This window comes from Kogia breviceps, chromosome 4 (genome assembly GCF_026419965.1).
Source record: "Kogia breviceps isolate mKogBre1 chromosome 4, mKogBre1 haplotype 1, whole genome shotgun sequence".
In the NCBI taxonomy this organism is placed as follows: Eukaryota; Metazoa; Chordata; class Mammalia; order Artiodactyla; family Physeteridae; genus Kogia; species Kogia breviceps.
In genome coordinates this window covers 172,649,829-172,677,750 of record NC_081313.1, presented here as the reverse complement: position 1 = coordinate 172,677,750, position 27,922 = coordinate 172,649,829, and the positions used below count along the sequence as shown (strand labels likewise).

At 41.8% G+C, this 27,922-nt stretch overlaps 1 protein-coding gene across 10 annotated transcripts in view; it reads right to left on the bottom strand.

Moving 5' to 3' along the window:
• Positions 1-18,488: 18,488 nt before the first annotated feature.
• Positions 18,489-27,922, bottom strand: part of LOC131756030 (zinc finger protein 791-like) — a 52,827-nt gene continuing 43,393 nt past the window's right edge. For all 10 annotated transcript variants that reach the window (XM_067032600.1, XM_067032599.1, XM_067032604.1 and 7 more), the window contains 3 exons: positions 22,470-22,596; positions 22,220-22,280; positions 18,489-21,823 (listed from right to left, as the gene is read on the bottom strand). In XM_067032600.1, coding sequence (XP_066888701.1) covers positions 20,170-21,823; positions 22,220-22,280; positions 22,470-22,596 — 1,842 coding nt within the window. In that variant the 3' untranslated portion in view covers positions 18,489-20,169. The remainder of the gene's footprint in view (positions 21,824-22,219; positions 22,281-22,469; positions 22,597-27,922) is intronic.

Genomic DNA, 27,922 nt, shown 5'->3' with positions numbered 1-27,922 from the left:
CTTACCCTTCCCCCTCCCCATATCCTCAAGTCCATGCTCTAGTAGGTCTGTGTTTTATTCCCATCCTACCACTAATCTCTTCATGACTTTTTTTTTTTTTTTTTAGATTCCATATATATGTGTTAGCATACGGTATTTGTTTTTATCCTTCTGACTTACTTCACTCTTTATGACAGATTCCAGGTCTATCCACCTCATTACAAATAACTCAGTTTCATTTCTTTTTATGGCTGAGTAATATTCCATTGTATATATGTGCCACATCTTCCTTATCCATTCATCTGTTGATGGACACTTAGGTTGCTTCCATGTCCTGGCTATCGTAAATAGAGCTGCAATAAACATTTTGATACATGACTCTTTTTGAATTATGGTTTTCTCAGGGTATATGCCCAGTAGTGGGATTGCTGGGTCATATGGTAGTTCTATTTGTAGTTTTTTAAGGAACCTCCATACTGTTCTCCATAGTGGCTGTATCATTTTACATTCCCACCAGCAGTGCAAGAGTGTTCCCTTTTCTCCACACCCTCTCCAGCATTTATTGTTTCTAGAGTTTTTGATGATGGCCAATCTGACCGGTGTGAGATGATATCTCATTGTAGTTTTGATTTGCATTTCTCTAATGATTAATGATGTTGAGCATTCTTTCATGTGTTTGTTGGCAATCTGTATATCTTCTTTGGAGAAATGTCTATTTAGTTCTTCTGCCCATTTTTGGATTGGGTTGTTTGTTTTTTTGTTATTGAGCTGCATGAGTTGCTTATAAATTTTGGATATTAATCCTTTGTCAGTTGCTTCATTTGCAAATATTTTCTCCCATTCTGAGGGTTGTCTTTTGGTCTTGTTTATGGTATCCTTTGCTGTGCAAAAGCTTTTAAGTTTCATTAGATCCCATTTGTTTATTTTTGTTTTTATTTCCATTTCTCTAGGAGATGGGTCAAAAAGGATCTTGCTGTAATTGATGTCATAGAGTGTTCTGCCTATGTTTTCCTCTAAGAGTTTGATAGTGTCTGGCCTTACATTTAGGTCTTTAACCCATTTTGAGTTTATTTTTGTGTATGGTGTTAGGGAGTGTTCTAATTTCATACTTCTACAGGTAGTTGTCCAGTTTTCCCAGCACCACTTATTGAAGAGGCTGTCTTTTCTCCAATGTATATTCTTGCCTCCTTTATCAAAGATAAGATGACCATATGTGTGTGGGTTTATCTTTGGGCTTTCTATCCTGTTCCATTGATCTATATTTCTGTTTTTGTGCCAGTACCATACTGTCTTGATTACTGTGGCCTTGTAGTATAGTCTGAAGTCAGGGAGCCTGATTCCCCCAGCTCCATTTTTCGTTCTCAAGATTGCTTTGGCTATTCGGGGTCTTTTGTGTTTCCATACAAATTGTGAAATTCTTTTTTCTAGTTCTGTAAAAAATGCCAGTGGTAATTTGATAGGGATAGCATTGAATCTGTAGATTGCTTTGGGTAATACAGTCATTTTCACTATGTTGATTCTTCCAATCCAAGAACATGGTATATTTCTCCACCTATTTGTATCATCTTTAATTTCTTTCATCAGTGTCTTATAGTTTTCTGCATACAAGTCTTTTGTCTCCTTAGGTAGGTTTATTCCTAGATATTTTATTCTTTTTGTTGCAATGGTAAATGGGAGTGTTTTCTTAATTTCATTCTCAGATTTTTCATCATTAGTGTATAAGAATGCCAGAGATTTCTGTGCATTAACTTTGTATCCTGCTACTTTACCAAATTCATTGATTAGTTCTAGTAGTTTTCTGGTAGCATCCTTAGTATTCTCTATGTATAGTATCATGTCATCTGCAAACAGTGACAGCTTTACTTCTTCTTTTCCTATTTGGATTCCTTTTATTTCTTTATTTTCTCTAATTGCTGTGGCTAGAACTTCCAAAACTATGTTGAATAAGAGTGGTGAGAGTGGGCAACCTTACCTTGTTCCTGATCTTAGTGGAAATGGTTTCAGTTTTTCACCATTGAGAACAATGCTGGCTGTGGGTTTGTCATATATTGCCTTTATTATATTGAGGAAAGTTCCCTCTATGCCTACTTTCTGCAGGGTTTTTATCATAAATGGGTGTTGAATTTTGTCAAAAGCTTTCTCTGCATCTATTGAGATGATCATATGGTTTTTCTCCTTCAGTTTGTTGATATGGTGTATCACGTTGATTGATTTGCGTATATTGAAGAATCCTTGCATTCCTGGAATAAACCCCACTTGATCATGGTGTATGATCCTTTTAATGTGCTGTTGGATTCTGTTTGCTAGTATTTTGTTGAGGATTTTTGCATCTATGTTCATCAGTGATATTGGCCTATAGTTTTCTTTCTTTGTGACGTCTTTGTCTGGTTTTGGTATCAGGGTGATGGTGGCCTCATAGAATGAGTTTGGGAGTGTTCCTTCCTCTGCTATCTGTTGGAAGAGTTTGAGAAGGATAGGAGTTAGCTCTTCTCTAAATGTTTGATAGAATTCACCTGTGAAGCCATCTGGTCCTGGGCTTTTGTTTGTTGGAAGATTTTTAATCACAGTTTCAATTTCAGTGCTTGTGATTGGTCTGTTCATGTTTTCTATTTCTTCTTGGTTCAGTCTTGGCAGGTTGTGCATTTCTAAGAATTTGTCCATTTCTTCCAGGTTGTCCATTTTATTGCCATAGAGTTGCTTGTAGTAATCTCTAATAATCTTTTGTATTTCTGCAGAGTCAGTTGTTACATCTCCTTTTTCATTTCTAATTCTATTGATTTGAGTCTTCTCCCTTTTTTTCTTGATGAGTCTGGCTAATGGTTTATCAATTTTATTTATCTTCTCAAAGAACCAGCTTTTACTTTTATTGATCTTTGCTATTGTTTCCTTCATTTGTTTTTCATTAATTTCTGATCTGATCTTTATGATTTCTTTCCTTCTGCTAAATTTGGGGGTTTTTTGTTCTTCCTTCTCTAATTGCTTTAGGTGCAAAGTTAAGTTGTTTATTCGAGATGCTTCCTGTTTCTTAAGGTATGATTGTATTGCTATAAACTTCCCTCTTAGAACTGCTTTTGCTGTATCCCATAGGTTTTGGGTCGTTGTGTCTCCATTGTCATTTGTTTCTAAGTACTTTTTGATTTCCTCTTTGATTTATTCAGTGATCACTTCGTTATTAAGTAGTGTATTGTTTAGCCTCCATGTGTTTGTATTTTTTACAGGTCTTTTCCTGTAATTGATATCTAGTCTCATAGCGTTGTGGTCAGAAAAGATACTTGATACGATTTCAATTTTCTTAAATTTACCAAGGCTAGATTTGTGACCCAAGATATGATCTATCCTGGAGAATGTTCCATGGGCACTTGAGAAAAATGTGTATTCTGTTGTTTTTGGATGGAATGTCCTATAAATATCAAGTAAATCCATCTTGTATAATGTTTCATTTAAAGCTTGTGTTTCCTTATTTATTTTCATTTTGGATGATCTGTCCATTGGTGACAGGGGGGTGTTAAAGTCCCCTGCTATGATTGTGTTACTGTCGATTTCCCCTTTTATGGCTGTTAGTATTTGCCTTATGTATTGAGGTGCTCCTATGTTGGGTGCATAAATATTTACAATTGTTATATCTTCTTCATGGATCGATCCCTTGATCATTATATAGTGTCCTTCTTTGTCTCCTGTAATAGTTTTTATTTTAAAGTCTATTTTGTCTGATATGAGAATTGCTACTCCAGCTTTCTTCTGATTTCCATTTGCATGGAATATCTTTTTCCATCCCCTCACTTTCAGCCTGTAAGTGTCCCTAGGTCTGAAGTGGGTCTCTTGTAGACAGCATATATATGGGTCCTGTTTTTGTATCCATTCAGCCAGTCTGTGTCTTTTGGTGGGAGCATTTAATCCATTTACATTTAAGGTAATTATTGATATGTGTGTTCCTATTACCATTTACTTAATTGTTTCAGGTTGTTCTTGTAGGTCTTTTCCTTCTCTTATGTTTCTTGCTTAGAGAAGTTCCTTTAGCATTTGTTGTAAAGCTGGTTTGGTGGTGCTGAACTCTCTCAGCTTTTGCTCGTCTGTAAAGGTTTTAATTTCTCCATCAAATCTGAATGAGATCCTTGCTGGGTAGAGTAGTCTTGGTTGTAGGTTTTTTTCCTTCATCACTTTAAATATGTCCTGCCGCTCCCTTCTGGCTTGTAGAGTTTCTGCTGAAAGATCAGATGTTAGCCTTATGGGGATTCCCTTGTGTGTTATTTGTTGTTTTTCCCTTGCTGCTTTTAATATGTTTTCTTTGTATTTAATTTTTGACAGTTTGATTATTATGTGTCTCGGCGTGTTTATCCTTGGGTTTATCCTGTATGGGACTCTCTGTGCTTCCTGGACTTGGTTGACTATTTCCTTTCCTATATTAGGGAAGTTTTCAACTATAATCTCTTCAAATATTTTCTCAGTCCCTTTCTTTTTCTCTTCTTCTTCTGACCCCTATGATTCGAATGTTGGTGCGTTTAATGTTGTCCCAGAGATCTCTGAGACTGTCCTCAGTTCTTTTCATTCTTTTTTCTTTCTTCTGCTCTGCAGTAGTTATTTCCACTATTTTATCTTCCAGGTCACTTATCCGTCCTTCTGCCTCAGTTATTCTGCTACTGATCCCGTCTAGAGTATTTTTCATTTCATTTATTGTGTTGCTCATCGTTACTTGCTTCCTCTTTATTTCTTCTAGGTCCTTGTTAACTGTTTCTTGCAATTTGTCTATTGTATTTCCAAGATTTTGCATCATCTTCACCATCATTATTCTAAATTCTCTTTCAGGTAGATTGGCTATTACCTCTTCATCTGTTAGGTCTGGTGTGTTTTTATCTTGTTCCTTCATCTGCTGTGTGTTTTTCTGTCTTCTCATTTTGCTTATCTTACTGTGTTTGGGGTCTCCCTTTTGCAGGCTGCAGGTTCGTATTTCTATCTATTTTTGGTGGCTGTCCCCAGTGGCTGAGGTTGGTTCAGTGGGTTGAGCAGGTTTCCTGGTTGGGGGGACCAGTTCCCCTGTTCTGGTGGATGAGGCTGGATCCCGTCTCCCTGGTGGGTAGGTCCACGTCTGGGGGCGTGTATGGGGATGTCGGTAGCCTTACTGTGATTCTAGGCAGCCTCTCTGCTAATGGATGGGGCTGTAGACCTGTCTCGCTCTTTGTTGGGGATAGGGTGTCCAGCACTGTTCATTGCTGGTCCTTGAGTGAATCTGGGTCTTGGTGTTGAGATGGAGATCTCTGGGAGATTTTCGCCGTTTGATATTACGTGGAGCTGAGAGGTCTCTTGTGGACCAGTGTCCTGAGGTTAGTTCTCCCACCTCAGAGACACAGCCTTGACACCTGGCTGGAGTGCCAAGAGCCTTTAATCCACACGGCTCAAAACAAAAGGGAGAAAAAAGTAGAAAGTCAAGAAAGGAGGAAGGGAGGGAAGGAAGGAAGAAAGGAAGGGAGGGAGGAAGGAAGGAAAGGAGGAAGGAAGGAGGGAATAAAGAAAGGAAGGGAGGGAGGAAGAAAGGAAGGGAGGAAGGAAGGAAGGAATAAAAGGAAGGGAGGAAGGAAGGCGGGAATAAAGAAAGGAACGGAGGGAGGAAGAAAGGAAGGGAGGAAGGAAGGAGGGAATAAAGAAAGGAAGGGAGGGAGGAAGAAAGGAAGGGAGGAAGGAAGGAGGGAATAAAGAAAGGAAGGGAGGGAGGAAGAAAGGAAGGGAGGGAGGAAGAAAGGAAGGGAGGAAGGAAGGAGGGAATAAAGGAAGGAAGGGAGGAAGGAAGGAAGGAGGGAAATAGGAAAGAAAGGAGGGAAGAAAGGAAGAAAGAAAGGGGAGAAGACAAAATAAAGTAGGGTAAAATACAGTTATTAAAATAACAAAATAATTATTAAGAAGAAAAATTTCTATTAAAGAAAAAAAAAAAAGACCAAAAAAAAAAATGGTCGGTCTAACCCCAGGACAAATGGTGAAAACAAAGCTACACAGACAAAATCTCACACAGCAGCACCCACATACACACTCACAAAAAGAAAAAAGGGAAAAATAATAGTATATCTTGCTCCCAAAGTCCACTTCCTCAACCTGGAATATTTCGCTGTCTATTCAGGTTTTCCACAGATGCAGGGCACTTCAAGCTGACTGTGGAGCTTTAACCCGCTGTTTCTGAGGCTGCTGGGAGGGACCACCCCCTCTGTTTGCTCGCACAGCTCCTGGGGCTCAGCCCTGGACCTGGCCCCGCCTCTGCGCGCAGGTCGTCCGAGGGTGTCTGCCCTTCGCTCAGAGAGGGCGGGGTCAAAGGAGCAGCATTAACGGGGCAGCTGATTCGTGGTCTCTGGCTCACTCAGGCGGTGGGTGGGGGGGCACGGATGTGGGGCGAGTCCGCGGCGGCAGAGGCCGGCGTGACGCTGCACCGGCCCGAGGCGCGCCGTGCGTTTTCCCGGGGAAGCAGTCCCAGGATCCCGGGACCCCGGCACTGGCGGGCTGCACAGGCTCCCGGGAGGGGCGGTGTGGGGAGTGACCTGCGCTCGCACACAGGCCTCTTGGTGGCGGCAGTAGCAACCCTAGCGTCCCACACCCGTCTCTGTTGTCCGTGCCGACAGCCACAGCTCGCGCCCGTTTCTGGAGCTCCTTTATGTGGTGCCCTTAATTCCCTTTCCTCGCGCCCCAGGAAGCGAAGAGGCAAGAAAAAGTCTCTTGTCTCTTCGGCAGCTCCGCGCCCGTTTCTGGAGCTCCTTTAAGCGGCGCGCTTAAACCCCTCTCCTCGCGCAGCAGGAGGTAAAGAGGGAAGAAAAGGTCTCTTGCCTCTTCGGCAGCTCCAGACTTCTCCCGAACTCCCTCCCGGCCAGCCGTGGTGCGCTAACCCCTTCAGGCTGTTTTCGCTCTGCCAACTCCAGACCTTTCCCTGGGATCCGCCCGAGGCTCAGTTCCCAGCCCCGCCCGCCGCAGCGGGTGAGCAGACAAGCCTCTCGGGCTGGTGAGTGCTGATCGGCACCGATCCTCCGTGCGGGAATCTCTCCGCTTTGCCCTCCGCACCCTGTTGGCTGAGGTCTCCTCTGCGGCTCTGAAGCTTCCCCCTCCGCCACCCACAGTCTCCGCCCGCGAAGGGGCTTCTAGTGTGTGGGAACCTTTCCTCCCTCTCGGCTCCCTCCCACTGGTGCAGGTCCCATCCCTATTCTTTTGTCTCTGTTTATTCTTTTTTCTTTTGCCCTACCCAGGTACGTGGGGGGGTTTCTTGCCTGAGGTCTGAGGTCTGAGGTCTTCTGCCAGCGTTCGGTGGGTGTTCTATAGGAGAAGTTCCACGTGTAGATGTATTTCTGATGTATCTGTGAGGAGGAAGGTGATCCCCGCGTCTTACTCTTCCACCATCTTCTCGCTCCCCCTATTTGTAGTTTATAAAGGAGCCTCCATACTGTTCTCCATATGGCTGTATCAATTGACATTCCCACCAACAGTGCAAGAGTGTTCCCTTTTCTCCACACAATGTCCAGCATTTATTGTTTCTAGATTTTTTTTTTTTTTTTTTTTTGTGGTACGTGGGCCTCTCACTGTTGTGGCCTCTCCCATTGCGGAGCACAGGCTCCGGATGTGCAGGCTCAGTGTCCATGGCTCACGGGCCCAGCCGCTCTGCGGCATGTGGGATTTTCCCGGACCGGGGCACGAACCCGTGTCCCCTGCATTGGCAGGCGGACTTTCAACCACTGCGCCACCAGGGAAGCCCTGTTTCTAGATTTTTTGATGATGGCCATTCTGACTGGTGTGAGATGATATCTCATTGTAGTTTTGATTTGCATTTCTCTAATGATTAATGATGTTGAGCATTCTTTCATGTGTTTGTTGGCAATGTGTATATCTTCTTTGGAGAAATGTCTATATAGGTCTTCTGCCCATTTTTGGATTGGGTTGTTTGTTTTTTTTTTGTTATTGAGCTGTATGAGCTGCTTGTACATTTTGGAGATTAATTCTTTGTCAGTTGCTTCATTTGCAAATATTTTCTCCCGTTCTGAGGGTTGGCTTTTGGTCTTGTTTCTGGTTTCCTTTGCTGTGCAAAAGCTTTTACGTTTCATTAGGTCCCATTTGTTTATTTTTGTTTTTATTTCCATTTCTCTAGGAGGTGGGTCAAAAAGGATCTTGCTGTGATTTATGTCATAGAGTGTTCTGCCTATGTTTTCCTCTAAGAGTTTGATAGTGTCTGGCCTTACATTTAGGTCTTTAACCCATTTTGAGTTTATTTTTGTGTATGGTGTTAGGGAGTGTTCTAATTTCATACTTTTACATGTACCTGTCCAGTTTTCCCAGCACCACTTATTGAAGAGGCTGTCTTTTCTCCACTGTATATCCTTCCCTCCTTTATCAAAGACAAGGTGACCATACGTGTGTGGGTTTATCTCTGGGCTTTTTGTCCAATTCCATTGATCTATATTTCTGTTTTTGTGTCAGTACCATACTGTCTTGATTACTGTGGCTTTGTAGTACAGTCTGAAGTCAGGGAGCCTGATTCCTCCAGCTCCGTTTTTCTTTTTTTTTCTTTTTTTTTTTTTTGGTATGCGGGCCTCTCACTGTTGTGGCCTCTCCGGTTGCAGAGCGCAGGCTCCAGACGTGCAGGCTCAGTGGCCATGGCTCACCGGCCCAGCCACTCCGCGGCATGTGGGATCTTCCCAGACTACAGCACAAACCCGTGTCCCCTGCATCAGCAGGCGGACTCTCAACCACTGCGCCACCAGGGAAACCTCCAGCTAGGTTTTTCGTTCTCAAGATTGCTTCGGGTATTCGGGGTCTTTTCTGTTTCCATACAAATTGTGAAATTTTTTGTTCTAGTTCTGTGAAAAATGCCAATGGTGGTTTGATAGGGATTGCATTGAATCTGTAGATTGCTTTGTGTAGTAGAGTCATTTTCACAATGTTGATTCTTCCAATCCAAGAACATGGTATATCTCTCCATCTGTTTGTATCATCTTTAATTTCTTTTATCAGTGTCTTATAATTTTCTACATAAAGGTCTTTTGTCTCCTTAGGTAGGTTTATTCCTAGATATTTTATTCTTTTTGTTGCAGTGGTAAATTTCACCATGTGTTTGTATTTTTTACAAATCTTTTCCTGTAATTGATATCTAGTCTCATAGTGTTGTGGTCGGAAAAGATACTTGATACAATTTCAATTTTCTTAAATTTACCAAGGCTTGATTTGTGACCCAAGATATGCTCTATCCTGGAGAATGTTCCATGAGCACTTGAGAAGAATGTGTATTCTGTTGTTTTTGGATGGAATGTCCTATATCAATTAAGTCCATCTTGTTTAATGTATCATTTAAAATTTGTGTTTCCTTATTTATTTTCATTTTGGATTATCTGTCCATTGGTGAAAGTGGGGTGTTAAAGTCCCCTACTATGATTGTGTTACTGTCGATTTCCCCTTTAATGGCTGTTAGTATTTGCCTTATGTATTGAGGTGCTCCTATGTTGGGTGCGTATTTACAAATGTTATATCTTCTTCTTGGATTGATCCCTTGATCATTATGTAGTGTCCTTCTTTGTCTCTTGTAATAGTTTTTATTGTAAAGTCTATTTTGTCTGATATGAGAATTGCTACTCCAGCTTTCTTTTGATTTCCATTTGCATGGAATATCTTTTTCCATCTCCTCACTTTCAGTCTGTATGTGTCCCTAGGTCTGAAGTATGTCTCTTGTAGACAGCATATATACGGGTCTTGTTTTTGTATCCATTCAGCCAGCCAGTCTTTGTCTTTTGGTGGGAGTATTTAATCCATTTACATTTAAGGTAATTATCAATATGTATGTTCCTATTCCCATTTTCTTAATTGTTTTGGGTTTGTTATTGTAGGTCTTTTCCTTCTCTTGTGTTTCTTGCCTAGAGAAGTTCCTTTAGTGTTTGTTGTAAAGCTGGTTTGGTGGTGCTGAACTCTCTCAGCTTTTGCTTGTCTGTAAAATTTTTAATTTCTCCATCAAATCTGAATGAAATCCTTGCTGGGTAGAGTAATCTTGGTTGTAGGTTTTTCTCCTTCATCACTTTAAATATGTCCTGCTACTCCCTTCTGGCTTGCAGAGTTTCTGCTGAAAGATCAGTTGTTAACCTTATGGGGATTCCCTTGTGTGTTATTTGTTGTTTTTCCCTTGCTGCTTTTAATATGTTTTCTTTGTATTTAATTTTTGATAGTTTGATTAAATGTGTCTTGTCGTGTTTCTCCTTGGATTTATCCTGTATGGGATTCTCTGTGCTTCCTGGATTTGCTTAACTATTTCTTTTCCCATATTAGGGAAGTTTTCAACTATAATCTCTTCAAATATTTTCTCAGTCCATTTCTTTTTCTTTTCTTCTTCTGGGACCCCTATAATTCAAATGTTGGTGCGTTTAATGTTGTCCCAGAGGTCTCTGAGACTGTCCTCAGTTCCTTTCACTCTTTTTTCTTTATTCTGCTCTGCAGTAGTTATTTCCACTATTTTATCTTCCAGGTCACTTATCCGTTCTTCTGCCTCAGTTATTCTGCTTTTGATTCCTTCTAGAGTATTTTAAATTTCATTTATTGTGTTGTTCATCATTGCTTGTTTCCTTAGTTCTTCTAGGTCCTTGTTAAATGTTTCTTGCATTTTCTGCATTCTATTTCCAAGATTTTGGATCATGTTTACTATCATTATTCTGAATTCTTTTTCAGGTAGACTGCCTATTTCCTCTTCATTTGTTAGGTCTGGTGGGTTTTTATCTTGCTCCTTCATCTGCTGTGTGTTTCTGTCTTCTCATTTTGCTTATCTTATTGTGGTTGGGGTCTCCTTTTTGCAGGCTGCAGGTTCGTAGTTCCTGTTGTTTTTGGTGTCTGTCCCCAGTGGCTAAGGTTGGTTCAGTGGGTTGTGTAGGCTTCCTCGTGGAGGGGACTAGTGCCTATGTTCTGGTGGATGAGGCTGGATCTTGTCTTTCTGATGGGCAGGTCCACGTCTGGTGGTGTGTTTGGGGGTGTCTGTGGCCTTATTATGATTTTAAGCAGCCTCTCTGCTAATGGATGGGGTTGTGTTCCTGTCTTGCTAGTTGTTTGGCATAGGGTGTCCAGCACTGTAGCCTGCTGGTTATTGAGTGAAGCTGGGTCTTGGTGTTGAGATGGAGATCTCTGGGAGATTTTCTCTGCTTGATATTATGTGGAGCTGGGAGGTCTCTTGTGGACCAGTGTCCTGAAGTTGGCTCTCCCACCTCAGAGGCACAGCACTGACACCTGGCTGGAGCACCAAGAGCCTTTCATCCACACGGCTCAGAATAAAAGGAGAAAAAGTAGAAAGAAAGAGGATAAAATAAAATAAAATAAAGTAATATAAGATAGTTATTAACCTAAAAAATAATTATTAAGAAAAGGATTTTGAAAAGTTAAAAAATATATATGGATGGACAGAACCCTAGGACAAATGGTGAAAACAAAGCTATACAGAGAAAATCTCACACAAAAGCATACACATACACACTCACAAAAAGAGGAAAAGGAAAAAATAATATATCTTGCTCCCAAAGGCCACCTCCTCAATTTGGGATGATTTGTTGTCTATTCAGGTATTCCACAGATGCTGGGTACATCAAGTTGATTTTGGAGATTTAATCTGCTGCTCCTGAGGCTGTTAGGAGAAATTTCCCTTTCTCTTCTTTGCACAGCTCCTCTGGGGTTCAGCTTTGGATTTGGCCCTGCCTCTGCGTGTAGGTCACCTAAGGGCGTCTGCTCTTCTCCTAGACAGGACGGGGTTAAAGGAGCAGCTGATTCGGGGGCTCTGACTCACTCAGGCCTGGGGGAGGGAGGGGTACGGATGCGGGGTGAGCCTGCGGCGGCAGAGGCCGACGTGATGTTGCAACAACCCGAGGCGCACTGTGTGTTCTCCCAGGGAAGTTGTCCCTGGATCACGGGACCCTGGCAGTGGTGGGCTGCACAGGCTCCCGGGAGGGGAGGTGTGGATGGTGATCTGTGCTTGCACACAGGCTTTTTGGTGGCTGCAGCAGCAGCCTTAGTGTCTCACGCCTGTCTCTGGGGTCTGTGCTGGTAGCTGCGGTTCGCGCCTGTTTCTAGAGCTTCTTTTTTTTTTTTTTTTTTTTTTTTTTTTGTGGTATGCGGGCCTCTCACTGTTGTGGCCTCTCCCGTTGTGGAGCGCAGGCTCCGGACGCACAGGCTCAGCGGCCATGGCTCACGGGCCTAGCCGCTCTGCAGCATGTGGGATCTTCCCAGACGGGGGCACGAACCCGCGTCCCTTGCCTCGGCAGGCGGACTCTCAACCACTGCGCCACCAGGGAAGCCCTCTAGAGCTTCTTTAAGCAGCGCTCTTAATCCCCTCTCCTTGCGCACCAGGAAACAGAGGGAAGAAAAAGTCTCTTGCCTCTTTGGCAGGTCCAGACTTTTTCCCGGACTCTTTCCCGGCTAGCTGTGGCGCACTAGCCCCCTTCAGGCTGTGTTCACGCCGCCAATCCCAGTCCTCTTCCTGCAATCCGACCTCTGAAGCCGGAGCCTCAGCTCCCAGCCCCCGCCCACCCCGGCGGTTGAGCAGACAAGCCTCTCGGGCTGGTGAGCGCTGGTCGGCACCGATCCTCTGTGGGGGAATCTCTCCGCTGTGCCCTCTGCACCCCTGTGGCTGCGCTCTCTTCCGCAGCTCCAAAGCTCCCCCCTCTACCCCCCCGCAGTCTCCGCCTGAGAAGGGCCTTCCTAGTGTGTGGAAACCTTTCCTCCTTCACAGCTCCCTCCCACTGGTGCAGGTCCCATCCCTATTCTTTTGTCTCTGTTTTCTCTTTTGTCCTACCCAGGTACGTGGGGAGTTTCTTGCCTTTTGGGAGGTCTGAGGTCTTTTAACAGCATTTAGTGGGTGTTCTATAGGAGCAGTTCCACGTGTAGATGTATTTCTGATGTATCTGTGGGGAGGAAGGTGATCTCCACGTCTTACTCTTCCACCATCTTCTCAAATCCCCTAGCCATCCGTTCTTGTATGACATCCACTATTTACATTAGAGTCTATAGCATGTTAATCAAGGTCTGATAATTCCAACATCTTTGCTAAATCTGAACCTGGTTCTTTGCTTGCCCTTTCTCTTCAAACTTTTTTTACGTCTTTTGGTAGGCCTTTAAATTTTTGGTTGAAAGCTGCACCTGATATACTATGTGAAAGGAACTGAGTTAAATAGGACTTTACTGTAAGCTTTTACATTTCTCCTAGAATTTCAGCTATGTTTACCATTTGCTGTAGATGTCAGAGGCTGAAATATCCTCTTCAGTCAGGCACCGTTACAATAAACCAGAGCCCTGTGGGAGTGACCATATTGGCATAAATGTCTGGTATAGGAGGGCTTCTACTAATAAGGTGCCAGTAAGGCTGATCACAACAAAGTAGTGGGTACTAAAGGCCAGGGGTTGAGTCTAATGCCTCCAAAAGGAGGAAGAACTATTTAGGAGACCGTGCATTAATTTTGCAATGTTAACATGGTCTGTCTAAGCAAGCCTTTCTGGCATTCTGTGAGGGCTGTAGCCTGAGGTTGTCACGGAGGTAAAATCTCCACCATATGCCTTTTTAAAAGAGCACAGTGTTGCATATTTTAAGAAATTAATTGAACACAACAAAATGGTCCGAACACTGAAGGCAGTAAGGAGTATCTTGGTGGGTTCTTGCCTTTTGGCTTCAGAAGTGGCATATCTGGTGACATAGATGAGTAATATTCCTAAACAAGCATCTATCGTGGTCAGAGCATAAAGAGTAGCTCCTGCATAGGGGTGAAGGGTCCTGTAAAGTCTATTTGTCATCAGCTGTAGGGGCCCCACCCTTAGTGTTGGAAGTAAACCCATCAATTTTATTGCCAGTGGAATTTTAAAATGTGGAATAAGGTACATTTGTAAGTTAGCCAAGGCAGAGGGGGTCCTGGCATTCTATCTAGACCTTTAGGACAGAGGCCTGTCAGTGTTTTTTATATTTTATGGGCCTCCTGGGCCAAGGTTATAGCATCAGGTCCGAGGTGCAGGCATGTGTCTCAGAAACTCAGGTCAATTTATTGGCTTGAGTATTGAAATGAGCCTTTGAAGCTTGAGGTTTATTATGTGCATGGATGTGTCTGACCATGACTTATATTTGGGTAATTGTGAGGCAAGATATTATGAGTTCTTTATCCCTAAAGGGGTGACCTTGGATAAGAAGGTCTTGGTGGTGGTTGAACCAGACAGCTAGACCATTGGCAATGGCCTAATAATTTGCAAAAAAGGGTGCAGATGCACCTGACTGTTGGCCAGGACATCCTCTAGTGCTAGAATGATTTCCAGGAGTTTGATTAATTGTGCTGATGCTTCGGTCCCTTCTTTGAATGGGGATGGCGTATTTTTTTAGGGATAGAAAGCAGCAGCTCTCCAGTGGACTCCTGATTGTGCTTGAAGCACACTGTCCATAAAACATACGAACTCTCCTTGTCACTCAGGTGATCTTAGAAGGCTTCTAAAGGGGCCACTGGGTCTAGAAAAAGGGAGAGCTTCTCAGAGCCACTGCATCAAACTGAGGACAACGGAAACACTTTCTCCTGTTGGTGGAATATGCCGGAAGGCCATGTTTCACTCTCTCTGCAAGTATTGTTATCTTTTCAATGAAGTGGTCTCTGTGGTGAAGCAAGCCTGAAGGGTGCTGCCTCATGACTCAAGGCAAAATGGGTAGCCAGCTGTACGTGGTCTTCAGCTCAGGGCCTGTGAGAGCCTCCAACTCCAGAAGGTCGAGTCTGTGGTTGGCAGTGGCTGTTCTAATTGTGTGCCACACTAGGGGGAGGAGCAGAGTTTCTTGCAGCCGAGTGCCCTGAGCAGTCTGTGGCCAGCATGGGTATTTAGGCTCTGGGAGGCGTGACAGGCAGGCTTTGGATGTGGGGAGGTAAATACTCATAGAGTACCCGTTGTCCCAACAGATTTTAGAACTGTTGCCCCACCCAAAGTTGATTTCATTAGTAACTTGTAAGTGGAGCTGCTAATTGTGACAGTGGGGACTGTTGATTTTGAGGGACATGTGCCCCATGACATGATTTCTGTCACTGCTTCTTCTGCCCTGTCAGCTCACAGCCACCTGGCATTGCTGCAGATAAATTTTCGAGCAGGACAGACCTGGATTTCTATAGATGCTTCCCACCCAGCAGGCAGTTAGGTTTCAGGTGGGACTCAGAACTAGAAATACCCTCAAGATGGCCCTGGAAAACATGATGCCAATGCCCAGGAAACAGGATGTCCCCAGGCAGAGACCACTTGGGGAGAACTGTGGGGTACAGCTTTTAGACCCCTGCCTTCCCAGAGATCTGCATGAAGAATCTGACTTAACGTCAAAGGCAGATCCTGGGAGCTCTCTCACTTCTCTCCAGTTGTCTGTATAGGCAGTGGGCAGGTGCAGCCCTAGAGGGCGTTTCCTAATTAAGATGAGATTGCAAGAAAGGCTTGTTGGGCACTAAGTCCTTCCTCTCCAGGTCTTCAATTCTTCATACCATTGTTAAGTGTATTTATGAGTTTTCACAAATTAATACTACCTCCAAAAGATGGAGAATACTCCATTACCCCCAAAGAACACCCCTATGGTGCCCATTTGTACTAACTGTCCACCTTTAATCACTGATCTATTTTAGGTCCCTATATGTTTGCCTCTGCCTTTTCCAGAATGCAATATCAGTAGAACACCATGTTGTCATGTGAGCCCTGTTTGTAAACTTTGATTCCGTATTTGTAAAAGTGCACAATTGTACAAACTTTGCAGTGTTCTCCTGGGCATAAAAATTTTGACAGTGCCTAGTAGAGGTGGTGGCACACATTAGGCCTTTAAGCTGAGAGACTCCATTACTATGATCTCTTGAGTTTGGTAAGACCCTGTTCTCCCTGTGTCTTTCATTTGTAACACAGGAGGCCAAGAAAGACTCTGCTTCCACTTCAGGTGGCACGGGTTGGATGCGTGGTCGGGGAACCAAGATTCCGCATGCCGCATGGTGTGGCCAAAAAAAAAAAGATGGGAGGAGTACTTGGGGAAGGGGTGGAGCAACTGAGAAATAATTATGAAATCACATCATCTATACCATGCAGAGAAGACATGTTAGTACTGAAAACATGGAGGAAGTTTAGATTTGTTTTGCTCTTTAATGAAACACAAAGCTGGTAATCCGCCCCCTCCCTTTTTTAAAAATTAAATTTATTTTTAAAAATTTTTATTTATTTTTGGTTGCATTGGGTCTTTGTTGCCCCATGCGGGCTTTTTCTCTAGTTGCGGCGAGTGGGAGCTACTCTCTGTTTTGGTGCGTGGGCTTCTCATTGCGGTGGCTTGTCTTGTTGCGGAGCATGGGATCTAGGTGCGCGGGCTTCAGTAGTTGTGGCTCGCAGGCTCTAGAGCACAGGCTCAGTAGTTGTGGCGCACAGGCTTAGTTGCTCTGTAGCATGTGGGATCTTCCCCGACCAGGGCTTGAACCCGTGTCCCCTGTGTTGGCAGGTGGATTCTTAACCACTGCCCCCAGGGAAGCCCCCCTCCCTTTCCATAACACGTGCTGGAGGTCTAAAACTATGGGAATAACACCTATGAACAGCAAAATGGGCTTTGTAACTCTGTGGACCATTGAAACAAAAAGCTTCCAGTTCTCTTCTTATAAAAGGCATTAAAAACTTCCCATTTTGAGGATGTCAGACATGCCTCCTTTCTCACTAACTTGGGATATTACTGAAGAGGATACCCCTCTGTCTGCAGCTCACTTCAGTTATTCCTTGGATGACTGCCCCCTAAACATCCGTAGCTCTTTTTAGTGTTTCATGTTGGACTTGCACAGATTATCACTCACAGGAAAACCCATGACTGGCTACAAGTGTGCAGATGACCAGAACCCTTCCTCAAACCTGGAGGACAAGAAAGGCTTCATGGAGTCGCTCCTTCTGTGTAGCAGCAAAATTATAATGGAAATATAAAAGGCAATTTATTTTTAAAATTTTTTGGCCATGCCCCATGTCATGTGGGATCTTAGTTCCCTGACCAGGGATCGAACCTGCATTCCCTGCATTGGAAGCTCAGAGTCTTAACCACTGGACTGCCAGGGAAGTCCCTAAAAGGCAATTTAAATCTTTTCAAATGATGTTAAATACAAACATAAACACCAAAAATACTCATGGCCCAAAGTAATGGGAATGGGGAGTCTCAAGTCTTGGATAATCCATGTCCAAACTCATGATTACTATTACATGCAATAAAACTTTCAACTATGGCAAAGATGAAGATGAACCATGTCTACATCTTTATGGGAAACCATTATGGTTAATCCCAGGAATGCAAGAATGTCTGTATTGCTCCCCACTTTTTACATCTGCACCCAAGCAGTTCCTCAAATAGTGTTTAAGATGCAAGATGGTGTAAACAAAAAATGATCAGTGATGACATCCTCACTCATGAGGCCCTGACCCACCACAGACACACAATTCCAATCTTCCCATTACCTCATAGCATTGTTTACTTTCTTCAAAGCTCTTATTTCCATTTTATATACCCAGATTGTGCTATTTATTAATCAGTCACCTCTTCCCACAAAAATATGAGCCAGGACTTGAAAAACTTGTTTCACACCTATATATCCAGAGTGTGTAGTGCCCTATTTATGCTAAATTGTGTATGATTTGAGTCTACAGTGCCTAGTAGAAGAGGGATGCTGAAAAATTAGCATCAAGAGTAGCTTCTGAGCAAGAAAGCCTTGCTTGGAATAGTAACCCTGTCTTTGTCCCTTGCCAGGTTTGTGTTCTCGACAATTTACCTGAACTCAAAGCCTCAGTTGATTGGAAAAGGAGGTAATGCCTAACACAAGTCCAAATCCTGTAAGAAGTCCTTTCGGACAGTCTTTACTGATATGACCCATTATCATTTATGGCTTGTGTTCATCCTTATTATGATGATTCATTATGCCCCTCTGTTGTTTTTACATTGCTTTTTCTGATCAATTTTTCAAAAAAAAATTTTATTGGAGTATAGTTATGTACAAAGTTGTGTTAGTTTTAGGTGTACAGCGAAGTGAGTTAGTTATTCATATATTTACTCTTTAGATTCTTTTCCCACATAGGCCATTAGAGTATTGAGTAGAGTTCCCTGTGCTATACAGTAGGTTCTCGTTAGTTATCTATTTTATATACAGTAATGTGTATATGTCAACCAGTCTCCCAATTTATCCCTCCCCCACGCCCCTCTATTTGAATACAAGTGTGAACCTGGCAGTTTTTGGCAAGAAGTCACTAACAAAACCATGATTGAAGTTTTTAATTAAGAACAAATGAGAAATCAGTTTCATGACAAAAATTGTAACTATGAAAAAAAAATTTGCCTGAGGAAGAATATATATGGTAATACTGAATCAAAATGTATAATGATTATCTTGAAAAAAACCACAAAGTTGATCTAAAAATCCACAATTGCAATGGGATGTTTCAATATATCCTATTAGGAAATGGAAAAGATAATATTTGTTAGTATACAAGTTTTTTTGAAAGAGTTAATAAAACATTTCTAAGAAAAATCTATAGAAGCATTTGACAAAAAAAAGAACATTGTTTTCAATCACATACAATCAATCATAACTGAAAATGTACTGAGGAGTTATGTTCAATTGTGAGTAATTGGAAGTATCTAGAATCTATCTGAAGAGGAAGGTGCTAATTCTCACATGGAAGGATTGGGCCACAGAAGTAGAAGAACTCACTACAGGACCACATGGTTTCTTCTGACTGCACCACTGTAGCTGCTATAGTGGAATTAGGAACACACAGTCACTAGCAATATCAACAGAACAATGTGTTTACTATACAAATTAGACCTTATACAAATACAATATAGAGAAGAGGTGAGTCAGTGCTTCACAAAATGTTCTCAACCACAGCAGTCTAAATTTGTTGCCTGGTGGACACATGAGGACTTGCAGGAAAATCCAAACTGTGAGGGATCTTTGCTGTGGAAGTTGTGGAGGCATCTTTGGAAACCAACAGGTCTGAGAAAATGGAAGTCATGTAGCTGGTGGTAATGAGGCTACTTTGGACTGGCAGGGCAAAGAATCAGGAAAATGGGCTAGAACCAGGTATATGTGAAACTCCTGTGTGGCTCAAGAACTAAGGCCTTCACTTTGCCTTCCAAGTGTCATGCAAGGGAGGCTAGTGGTGAATTCTAACGTGGAACCATGAAAAGAACAGGTTCTAGAAAATGTAGGTCACAACATATTACCCATGTTAACATAACACATTCCAGGAGAGCATCTCCAATTCTACATTTGAACAGGTTCTAGAAAATGTAGGTCACAACATATTACCCATGTTAACATAACACATTCCAGGAGAGCATCTCCAATTCTACATTTTAGTGTCCTGTAACAGGTCTCTTTTCTTTTTGCAAATATAAAGACTTATTATTGGTCCATTAATGTACAATGTTATTACAAAAACGAATCAGAGCTTAAATGTTAATAACACTTTTATACTCTGTGATAAACTTCACATACTTACAAATTTATGCCAGCTATTTATTAGCAAGGAAAATGGAAGAAGGCTCTTCTGACAAAAGAGAAAAGTTTTTCTAATAAAAGAGGCATATTTACAATGTGTAAGAAATATCCAGTACCTGCCACATGAAGCCAATAGGAAAATCCAAACAACTACCAGTGTCATTATTCTATGCCCCCTTTACTTACAGAACAACTTTAAAATTATATATTTTGGCACATTATATAATATTGGCATGTTACAATTATATTCCAGTTCACCCATGGATACAACAGATTTCAAAATGGAAAGACAAAAATTCTATAACCTGATTTAAGGAAAAATACTACCTACTAAGCTTATGTACTGTTGCTTATGTACTGTTGCTTAAAGAGTACTTACAGAATTGTTTCAACTCAGTGTTCATTTGCAAAATTAACAAGTAGAATCCATAATTAGAGACTGAGTTTCAGAATAAGCCACTGATAAAGATAATATATTTTAACTTTTAAAACATTTTTCTCATGTTATGAATTTTCTGGAGCATATGTGAATTAATCTACATCAGGCTTTCCCATATTATTTACATGTTATAGCATTTCTCTCCAGTAGAGTTTTCACATGACTTTGAATGTACTGGGTTGGCCAGAAAGGTCATTCTTCTGTAAAACCCCAATGAACTTTTTGGCCAGCCCAGTATTTGTTAAGATAGGAAGCTCTCTTGTATTTATCAGTTATAATTTAGCCAGTGTGCATTCTCATGACATGTTTATGTAAGGATGTGGGCCAATTAAAGGCTTTCCCACAATGCTTACATTCAAGAAGTTTCTCTCCAGTGTGAATTCTTTCATGGCTTCTGTATGAACTGGGTCGACTAAAGGCTTTCCCACAGTCTTTACATTTATACGGTTTCTCACCAGTGTGCACTCTCATGTGACCTCGAAAGGTTGTGCGGTAAATGAAGGCTTTCCCACATTCCTTACATTCATAGGGTTTCTCTCCAGTATGAGTTCTTTCATGTACTTGAACATAACTGGAACAACTGAAGGCTTTACCACATATTTTACATTCATAGGGTTTCTCTCCTGTGTGAGTTCTTTCATGTATTCGAAATGAACTGGGACAATTAAATGCTTTCCCACATTCCTTACATTTATAAGGTCCATCTCCAGTGTGCGTCATCATGTGTCTCCGAAAGCTTGTGAGAGAAACAAATGCTTTCCCACATTTCTCACATTTATAGGGTTTCTCTCCAGTGTGAGTTCTTTCATGTATTTGCAAACCTAGAGGAGAACTGAAGGTTTTCCCACATTGCTTACATTCATAGGGTTTCTCTGCAGTGTGAGTCCGTTCATGTCTTCGAAATGAAGTGGGACAACTGAGGGCTTTCCCACACTGCTTACATATATAGGGTTTTTCGCCAGTGTGAGTTCTCACATGGACTTGAAAAGTGGTGAGCCAATGGAAGGCTTTTCCACATTCCTTACATTGATAAGGTTTCTCTCCAGTGTGAGTTCTTTCATGTGTTCGAAAGGAACTGGAACAACTGAAGGCTCTACCACATTGTTTACATTCATAGGGTTTTTCTCCAGTGTGAGATCTTTCATGTATTCTATATGAACTGGGACAATTGAATGCTTTTCCACATTCCTTACATTTATAAGGTCCAACTCCAGTATGTGTTATCATGTGTCTTTGAAAGCTTCCAAGAGAAATGAAGGCTTTCCCACATTCCTTACAGTCATAAGGTTTCTCTCCCGTATGAGTTCTCTCATGTTTTCGAAGAGAACTGGGACAACTGAAGGCTTTACTACACTTTTTACATTCATATGGTTTTTCTCCAGTATGAGTCCTTTCATGACTTCGAAAGGAACTTGGACAACTGAGAGCTTTACCACATTGCTTACATTCATAGGGTTTCTCTCCTGTGTGAGTTCTTTCATGTGTTTGAAAGGTTTGATGATATCGAAAGGCTTTCCCACATTGTTTACATTGATAGGGTTTTTCTCCAGTGTGAGTCCGTTCATGTTTTCGAACAGATTGGCGATATCTAAAGGATTTCCCACATTCCTTACATTTATAGGATTTCTCTATACCATGATTACTTTCATGTTTTTGAAAAGGCTGGAGATAACTGAAGGCTTTCCCACATACCTTACATTTATAAGGCTTCTTTCCATGTTCCTGATACCTGGATGGTTTGGGTGCAGTGTGAGATCTAACGTGCCTATTAAAGGATGAACGACTCATGAAGACTTTTCCACACACACTGCACTCCCATGGTTTTGCTGCAGTAGAATTTTTCTTGTTCAGATTAAGATTTGGAATAAGGCTGATGTTTTCACCACACTGACTACCTCCTTCACTTTCACAGTGTCTCTGTAATATATGACTTCTGTTAAAAAAAATTAGAAGCACAGTTAATTTCTTTGTTAATGATTTTATAGTAAATACTAGTATTACATTTTTATCATTTATTGGGAAAGTGTTAGGTTTTTCTGCGCCGTGTAAATTGTTTGAAAGTGAATATACTGAATGCTCTGCCAGAAAGCTCAACCATTGCTATTATCATAGTGATATTCATATATGCAGTCTCTGAATATGTTTCAAAGTAAACTATTTGGGAAACAATGAACATCCATGACACACTTAAGAAAACATTTTTTGGTAAAAATTTTCTGAGAATAAATAAATTTGAACCTGGGCCTTTTTGTGTCTACTTGTTTTTAAATTTCGTGACATAAGAAGATTCTCTTGTGGGACACTGCTTTCAACTGTGAGTGCAACTCACCTCAGATTTCTTCCCTGGTTTTTGTACTGATCTTCAGTGTTATGGTCTTCCCATTTTCCCCCTGAAATGCAGAACCAAAAAGATCAGTAAATTGTAGGAAAATTATTATTTCACAGGTCTGTGATGACCTCAAACTATGATTTACTTACCAAAGTATTCCCTTTCCCCATTCGACATCTTAGAATAACATTGATGGGCAGGAAGCACTTGTTCTCTAATTGATTAAGTGAAGGAATGTCATCATCCTTACCTATTGAGGCCAGGTTCCTCAAGGTTTCCCGCATCACATCTCTGTAGAGTTTCTTCTGTGAAGGCCCCAGCAGAGCCCATTCCTCCAAGGTAAAGTTCACAGCCACATCCTCAAAGGCCACTGGGTCCTAAAACATCACAAATATGTGTACAGGAAGATGGGTGAGATGGACAGTACTGGGAATCTGTAGTTCATTCACAAGAAGTTCACATATGATGCTGTTATTAAAATATTCTGTGACTTGATCATCAAAATCCTTATTCTCTATATAACCACTTCCTCACAAATTTAACAGCATCATGAACACATGGAAATCATTTTTACTGTGATGACTTAAGTCTTATCATTCTCTAACAGTAGGATCCAGAGCACGCTGGAGAAATGGGAACTCCAACTGAAAGAAATATTTCCAGATCATCAACTCCTCGTAAGAAAAATTCATCTCTTTTAATACCCACCATATCTATCACATAGCACTCCATGAAACACAGGGTCACATTTGCATGAGATTTTTTTAAAAAAAATAAATTTATTTAATTTTTGGCTGTGTCGGGTCTTCGTTGCTGCGCACGGGCTTTCTCTAGTTGCGGCAAGTGGGGGCTACTCTTTGTTGTGTGTGCTTCTCATTGCGGTGGTTTCTCCTGTTGCAGAGCATGAGGCTCTAGGTGTGCAGGCTTCAGTAGTTGTGGCTCGTGGCCTCTAGAGCGCAGGCTTAGCAGTTGTGGCACATGGGCTTAGCTGCTCTGCGGCACGTGGGATCTTCCTGGACTGGAGCTCGAACGCATGTTCCCTGCATTGGCAGGTGGATTCTTAACCACTGTGCCACCAGGGAAGCCCCTTGAATGAGGTTTTAATGGAAAAAAAGTGAACGGGAAGCTTTTTCTTCCATTCCCATCACCAAACATGACAAGGACAGGAGACCTGTGGAAATCCAGCTTATCACTAGGCCCAGCTGGCCATATTGCTCTAAAGTACTCTAGGCTATCAGAAGTAGTCAGATGCAACTGGCTGAATAAAAATAATCTTGTGGAAAAGTATTAACTTTAACTTGCCTGTAAAAATATTTCACAGATATTCAGTTACTCCTTTTTATCCCTGTCCTATCTCATGGGGCTAGGAAGCTATTCTGAAGTTAGTACTCAGGCATGAGAAAGAAGGCATGACAACTTAGACCTCCACAAAATCCCTATATTCATGGGCCTCAAGTAGCTTCTCACCATCTTTACCACATATATGTACATACACTGAGAAGATAAATCCCAGAAGAGCATTTTCCGGCAAAACCATAACAGTGTACCCTGGACCTTGCTGACCTTGGGGAACTGAATACGAATTGCAATTTGCACCAGAGTCCACTGAAGACCACAATGGTTTGATGGTGAACGTGCCCATCATTATAAAACACAAAGGGTCCAGCGGTGCTTTCCTCTAAAAAACATAAAACTTCCCTTCTCCAATTACAGAAGGCAGTGATTCTCAACCAGCCACTTGAGAGGCTGCCTTTCCACTTCTCTCATTTCGATGTGGTGCACAGGAACATGACAGTGCAACGTCTGGGCATAGGAATCCCTCAACCACATAAGTTCCCTAAATGCTGGTCTCTGTGAAAGACCACTAACTAACCTACTGATGTCCACATGCAGGGGACAGAGAAAAGGTTCCCACACAGTAATTACAATGGTAGAATTTATCCATTCAGTTAAGGAACAGAAAAAGAAATCCCCAGTTCTTGAGAAGTTTTTCTCACAGAAATTGATGGTCTTAAAATGGAAATATTTCTTTTATTTGTATAGCATTTCTCTTAATTTTTCCAATGTGCTCTGGACCCTACCATTAGAGAACAGTAAGACTTTAAGTAATCATAGTAAAAATGTATAATTTCCACATGTTCTGCTGTTAAATTTGTGAGGAAGTAACCAGTTCCTGCTTGAGTTGCTCGCATCAGCTCTAATTACACTTTCTATGGTAGATCTGTAGCACTTGCTCCTAACAATGTCCTACTCATATGAAGTGTGCAGAAGAGAGTTACTAGCAGGTCTGAGATCACTGATACTTAGGAATGCCTGCTCACCATGTTTGTCCTTCATTGGTATCTGGGAACTGGGATTGTTGAATGACCCCACCAACCTGATATGAGTGGCTCAGTCTGTCTGAACTGTTTATGGTACACTATAAACGCTTTTCATTATGAGCGTCTGAACTTTCATTATGCTTAAGCAGAGTTCCTATGTCATCTGCTCCCCAAAATCACTCTGGGTATTGAGGCTCTAATGAGCTTCTCTGGAAGACAATTATTTTACATGTGTTGTCACAACCTGCTGCTTGTAGGCTTGAGCCCCTTCCTATGTGATTACACTAGGAAAGACTTATCTGGAAGTCTGCATCTGGCTCCCTCCAGAACACATTTAATTTGGCACCAAAGAAGAAAGAACGAGATATTTAATGATCCTCATGGGAAAAATTTTAAATTTTTGTTGAGTAACATTAAAGGAGAATAAGATAAATGAAAATACAAAAGATGTTTTTAGAAATAACCCAACATCACTAAGATGTTACCTCTCCAAAAATACATCTCTAACAAAATGTTATCTAACTGGGAAAGACATTGTATTCCCCTGTATTCCATGGGCAAGAGCCAATTCATTATAGATTGAAATGTGAAACAAAAAACTGGGACACTTCTAGAAGTCACAAGTAAATGCTTCATTAATCCAAAAATAGGGAGAATTTTCTCATTTAAGAAGAATAAGCAGACCTTATGGAAGATGGTGGAAGAGTAAGATGTGGAGATCACCTTCCTCCCCACAGATACATCAGAAATACATCTACACATGGAACAACTCCTAGAGAACACCCACTGAACGCTGGCAGAAGACCTCAGACCTCCCCAAAGGCAAGAAACTCCCCACGTACCTGGGTAGGGCAAAAGAAAAAAGAATAAACAGAGACAAAAGAATATGGACGGGACCTGCACCAGTGGGAGGAAGCTGTGAAGGAGGAAAGGTTTCCACACACTAGGAAGCCCTTTCATGGGCGGAGACTGCAGGTGGCAAAGGGGGGAAGCATCGTCCTCAACGGTCACAAACTGAAACCATTTCCACTAAGATCAGGAACAAGACAAGGTTGCCCACTCTCACTTTTTTTTTTTTTCTTTTTTTTTTTTTTTTTTTTTTGTGGTATGCGGGCCTCTCACTGCTGTGGCCTCCCGTTGCGGAGCACAGGCTCTGGACGCGCAGGCTCAGCAGCCATGGCTCATAGGCCTAGCCACTCCGCGGCATGTGGGATCTTCCCGGACCAGGGCACGAACCCATGGTCCCCTGCACCGGCAGGCGGACTCTCAACCACTGCGCCACCAGGGAAGCCCTCACCACTCTTATTCAACATAGTTTTGGAAGTTTTAGCCACAGCAATCAGAGAAGAAAAAGAAATAAAAGATATCCAAATCGGAAAAGAAGAAGTAAAGCTGTCACTGTTTGCAGATGACATGATACTATACATAGAGAATCCTAAAGATGCTACCAGAAAACTACTGAAACTAATCAATAAATTTGGTAAAGTAGCAGGATACAAAATTAATGCACAGAAATCTCTGGCATTCCTATACACTAATGAAAAATCTGAAAGTGAAATTAAGAAAACACTCCAATTTATCACTGCAACAAAAAAAATAAAATATCTAGGAATAAACCTACCTAAGGGGACAAAAGACCTGTATGCAGAAAATTATAAGGCACTGACGAAAGAAATTAAAGATGATACAAATAGATGGAGAGATATACCATGTTCTTGGATTGGAAGAATCAACATTGTGAAAATGACTCTACTACCCAAAGCAATCTACAGATTCAATGCAATCCCTATCAAACTACTGCTGGCATTTCTCACAAAACTAGAACAAAAAATTTCACAATTTGTATGGAAACAGAAAAGACCCCGAATAGCCAAAGCAATCTTGAGAACAAAAAAAACGGAGCTGGAGGAATCAGGCTCCCTGACTTCAGACTATACTACAAAGCTACAGTAATCAAGACAGTATGGTACTGGCACAAAAACAGAAATATAGATCAATGGAAGAGGATAGAAAGCCCAGAGATAAACCCATGCACATAAGGTCACCTTATCTTTGATAAAGGAAGCAGTAATGTACAGTGGAGAAAGGACAGCCTCTTCAATAAGTGGTGCTGGGAAAACTGGACAGGTACATGTAAGAGTATGAGATTAGAACACACTCTAACACCATACACAAAAATAAGCTCAAAATGGATTAAAGAACTAAATGTAAGGCCAGACACTATCAAACTCTTAGAGGAAAACATAGGCAGAACACACTGTGACATAAATCACAGCAAGATCCTTTTTGACCCACCTCCTAGAGAAATGGAAATAAAAACAAAAATAAACAAATGGGACCTGATGAAACTTAAAAGCTTTTGCATAGCAAAGGAAACCATAAACAAGACCAAAAGACAACCCTCAGAATGGGAGAAAATATTTGCAAATGAAGCAACTGACAAAGGATTAATCTCCAAAATTTACAAGCAGCTCATGCAGCTCAATAACAAAAAAACAAACAACCCAATCCAAAAATGGATAGAAGGGGGCTTCCCTGGTGGCACAGTGGTTGAGAGTCCTCCTGCTGATGCAGGGGACATGGGTTCGTGCCCTGGTCCGGGAAGATCCCACATGCCGCGGAGCAGCTGGGCCCGTGAGTCATGGCCACTGAGCCTGCGCGTCCGGAGCCTGTGCTCCGCCACGGGAGAGGCCACAGCAGTGAGAGGCCCGCGTAACACACACACACGAAAACAGAACAAAACAAAAATGGGCAGAAGACATAAATAGACATTTCTCCAAAAAGATATACACATTGCCAACAAACCATGAAAGAATGCCCAACATCGAGAAATGCAAATCAAAACTACAATGAGATATCATCTCACACTGGTCAGAGTGGCCATCATCAAAAAATCTAGAAACAATAAATGCTGGAGAGTGTGTGGAGAAAAGGCAACACTCTTGTGCTGCTGGTGGGAATGTAAATTGATACAGCCACTATGGACAACAGTATGGAGGTTCCTTAAAAAACTACAAATAGTACTACCATATGACCCAGCAATCCCACTACTGGGCATATACCCTGAGAAAACCATAATTCAAAAAGAGTCATGTACCAAAACGTTCATTGCAGCTCTATTTGCAATAGCCAGGAGATGAAAGCAACATAAGTGTCCATCATCAGATGAATGGATAAAGAAGATGCGGCACATATATACAATGGAATACTACTCAGCCATAAAAAGAAACGAAATTGAGATATTTGTAGTGAGGTGGATGGACCTAGAGTCTGTCATACAGAGTGAAGTAAGTCAGAAAGAGAAAGACCAATACCATATGCTAACACATATATATGTAGAATCTAAGAAAAAAAAAAGTCACGTAGAACCTAGGGGTAAGAT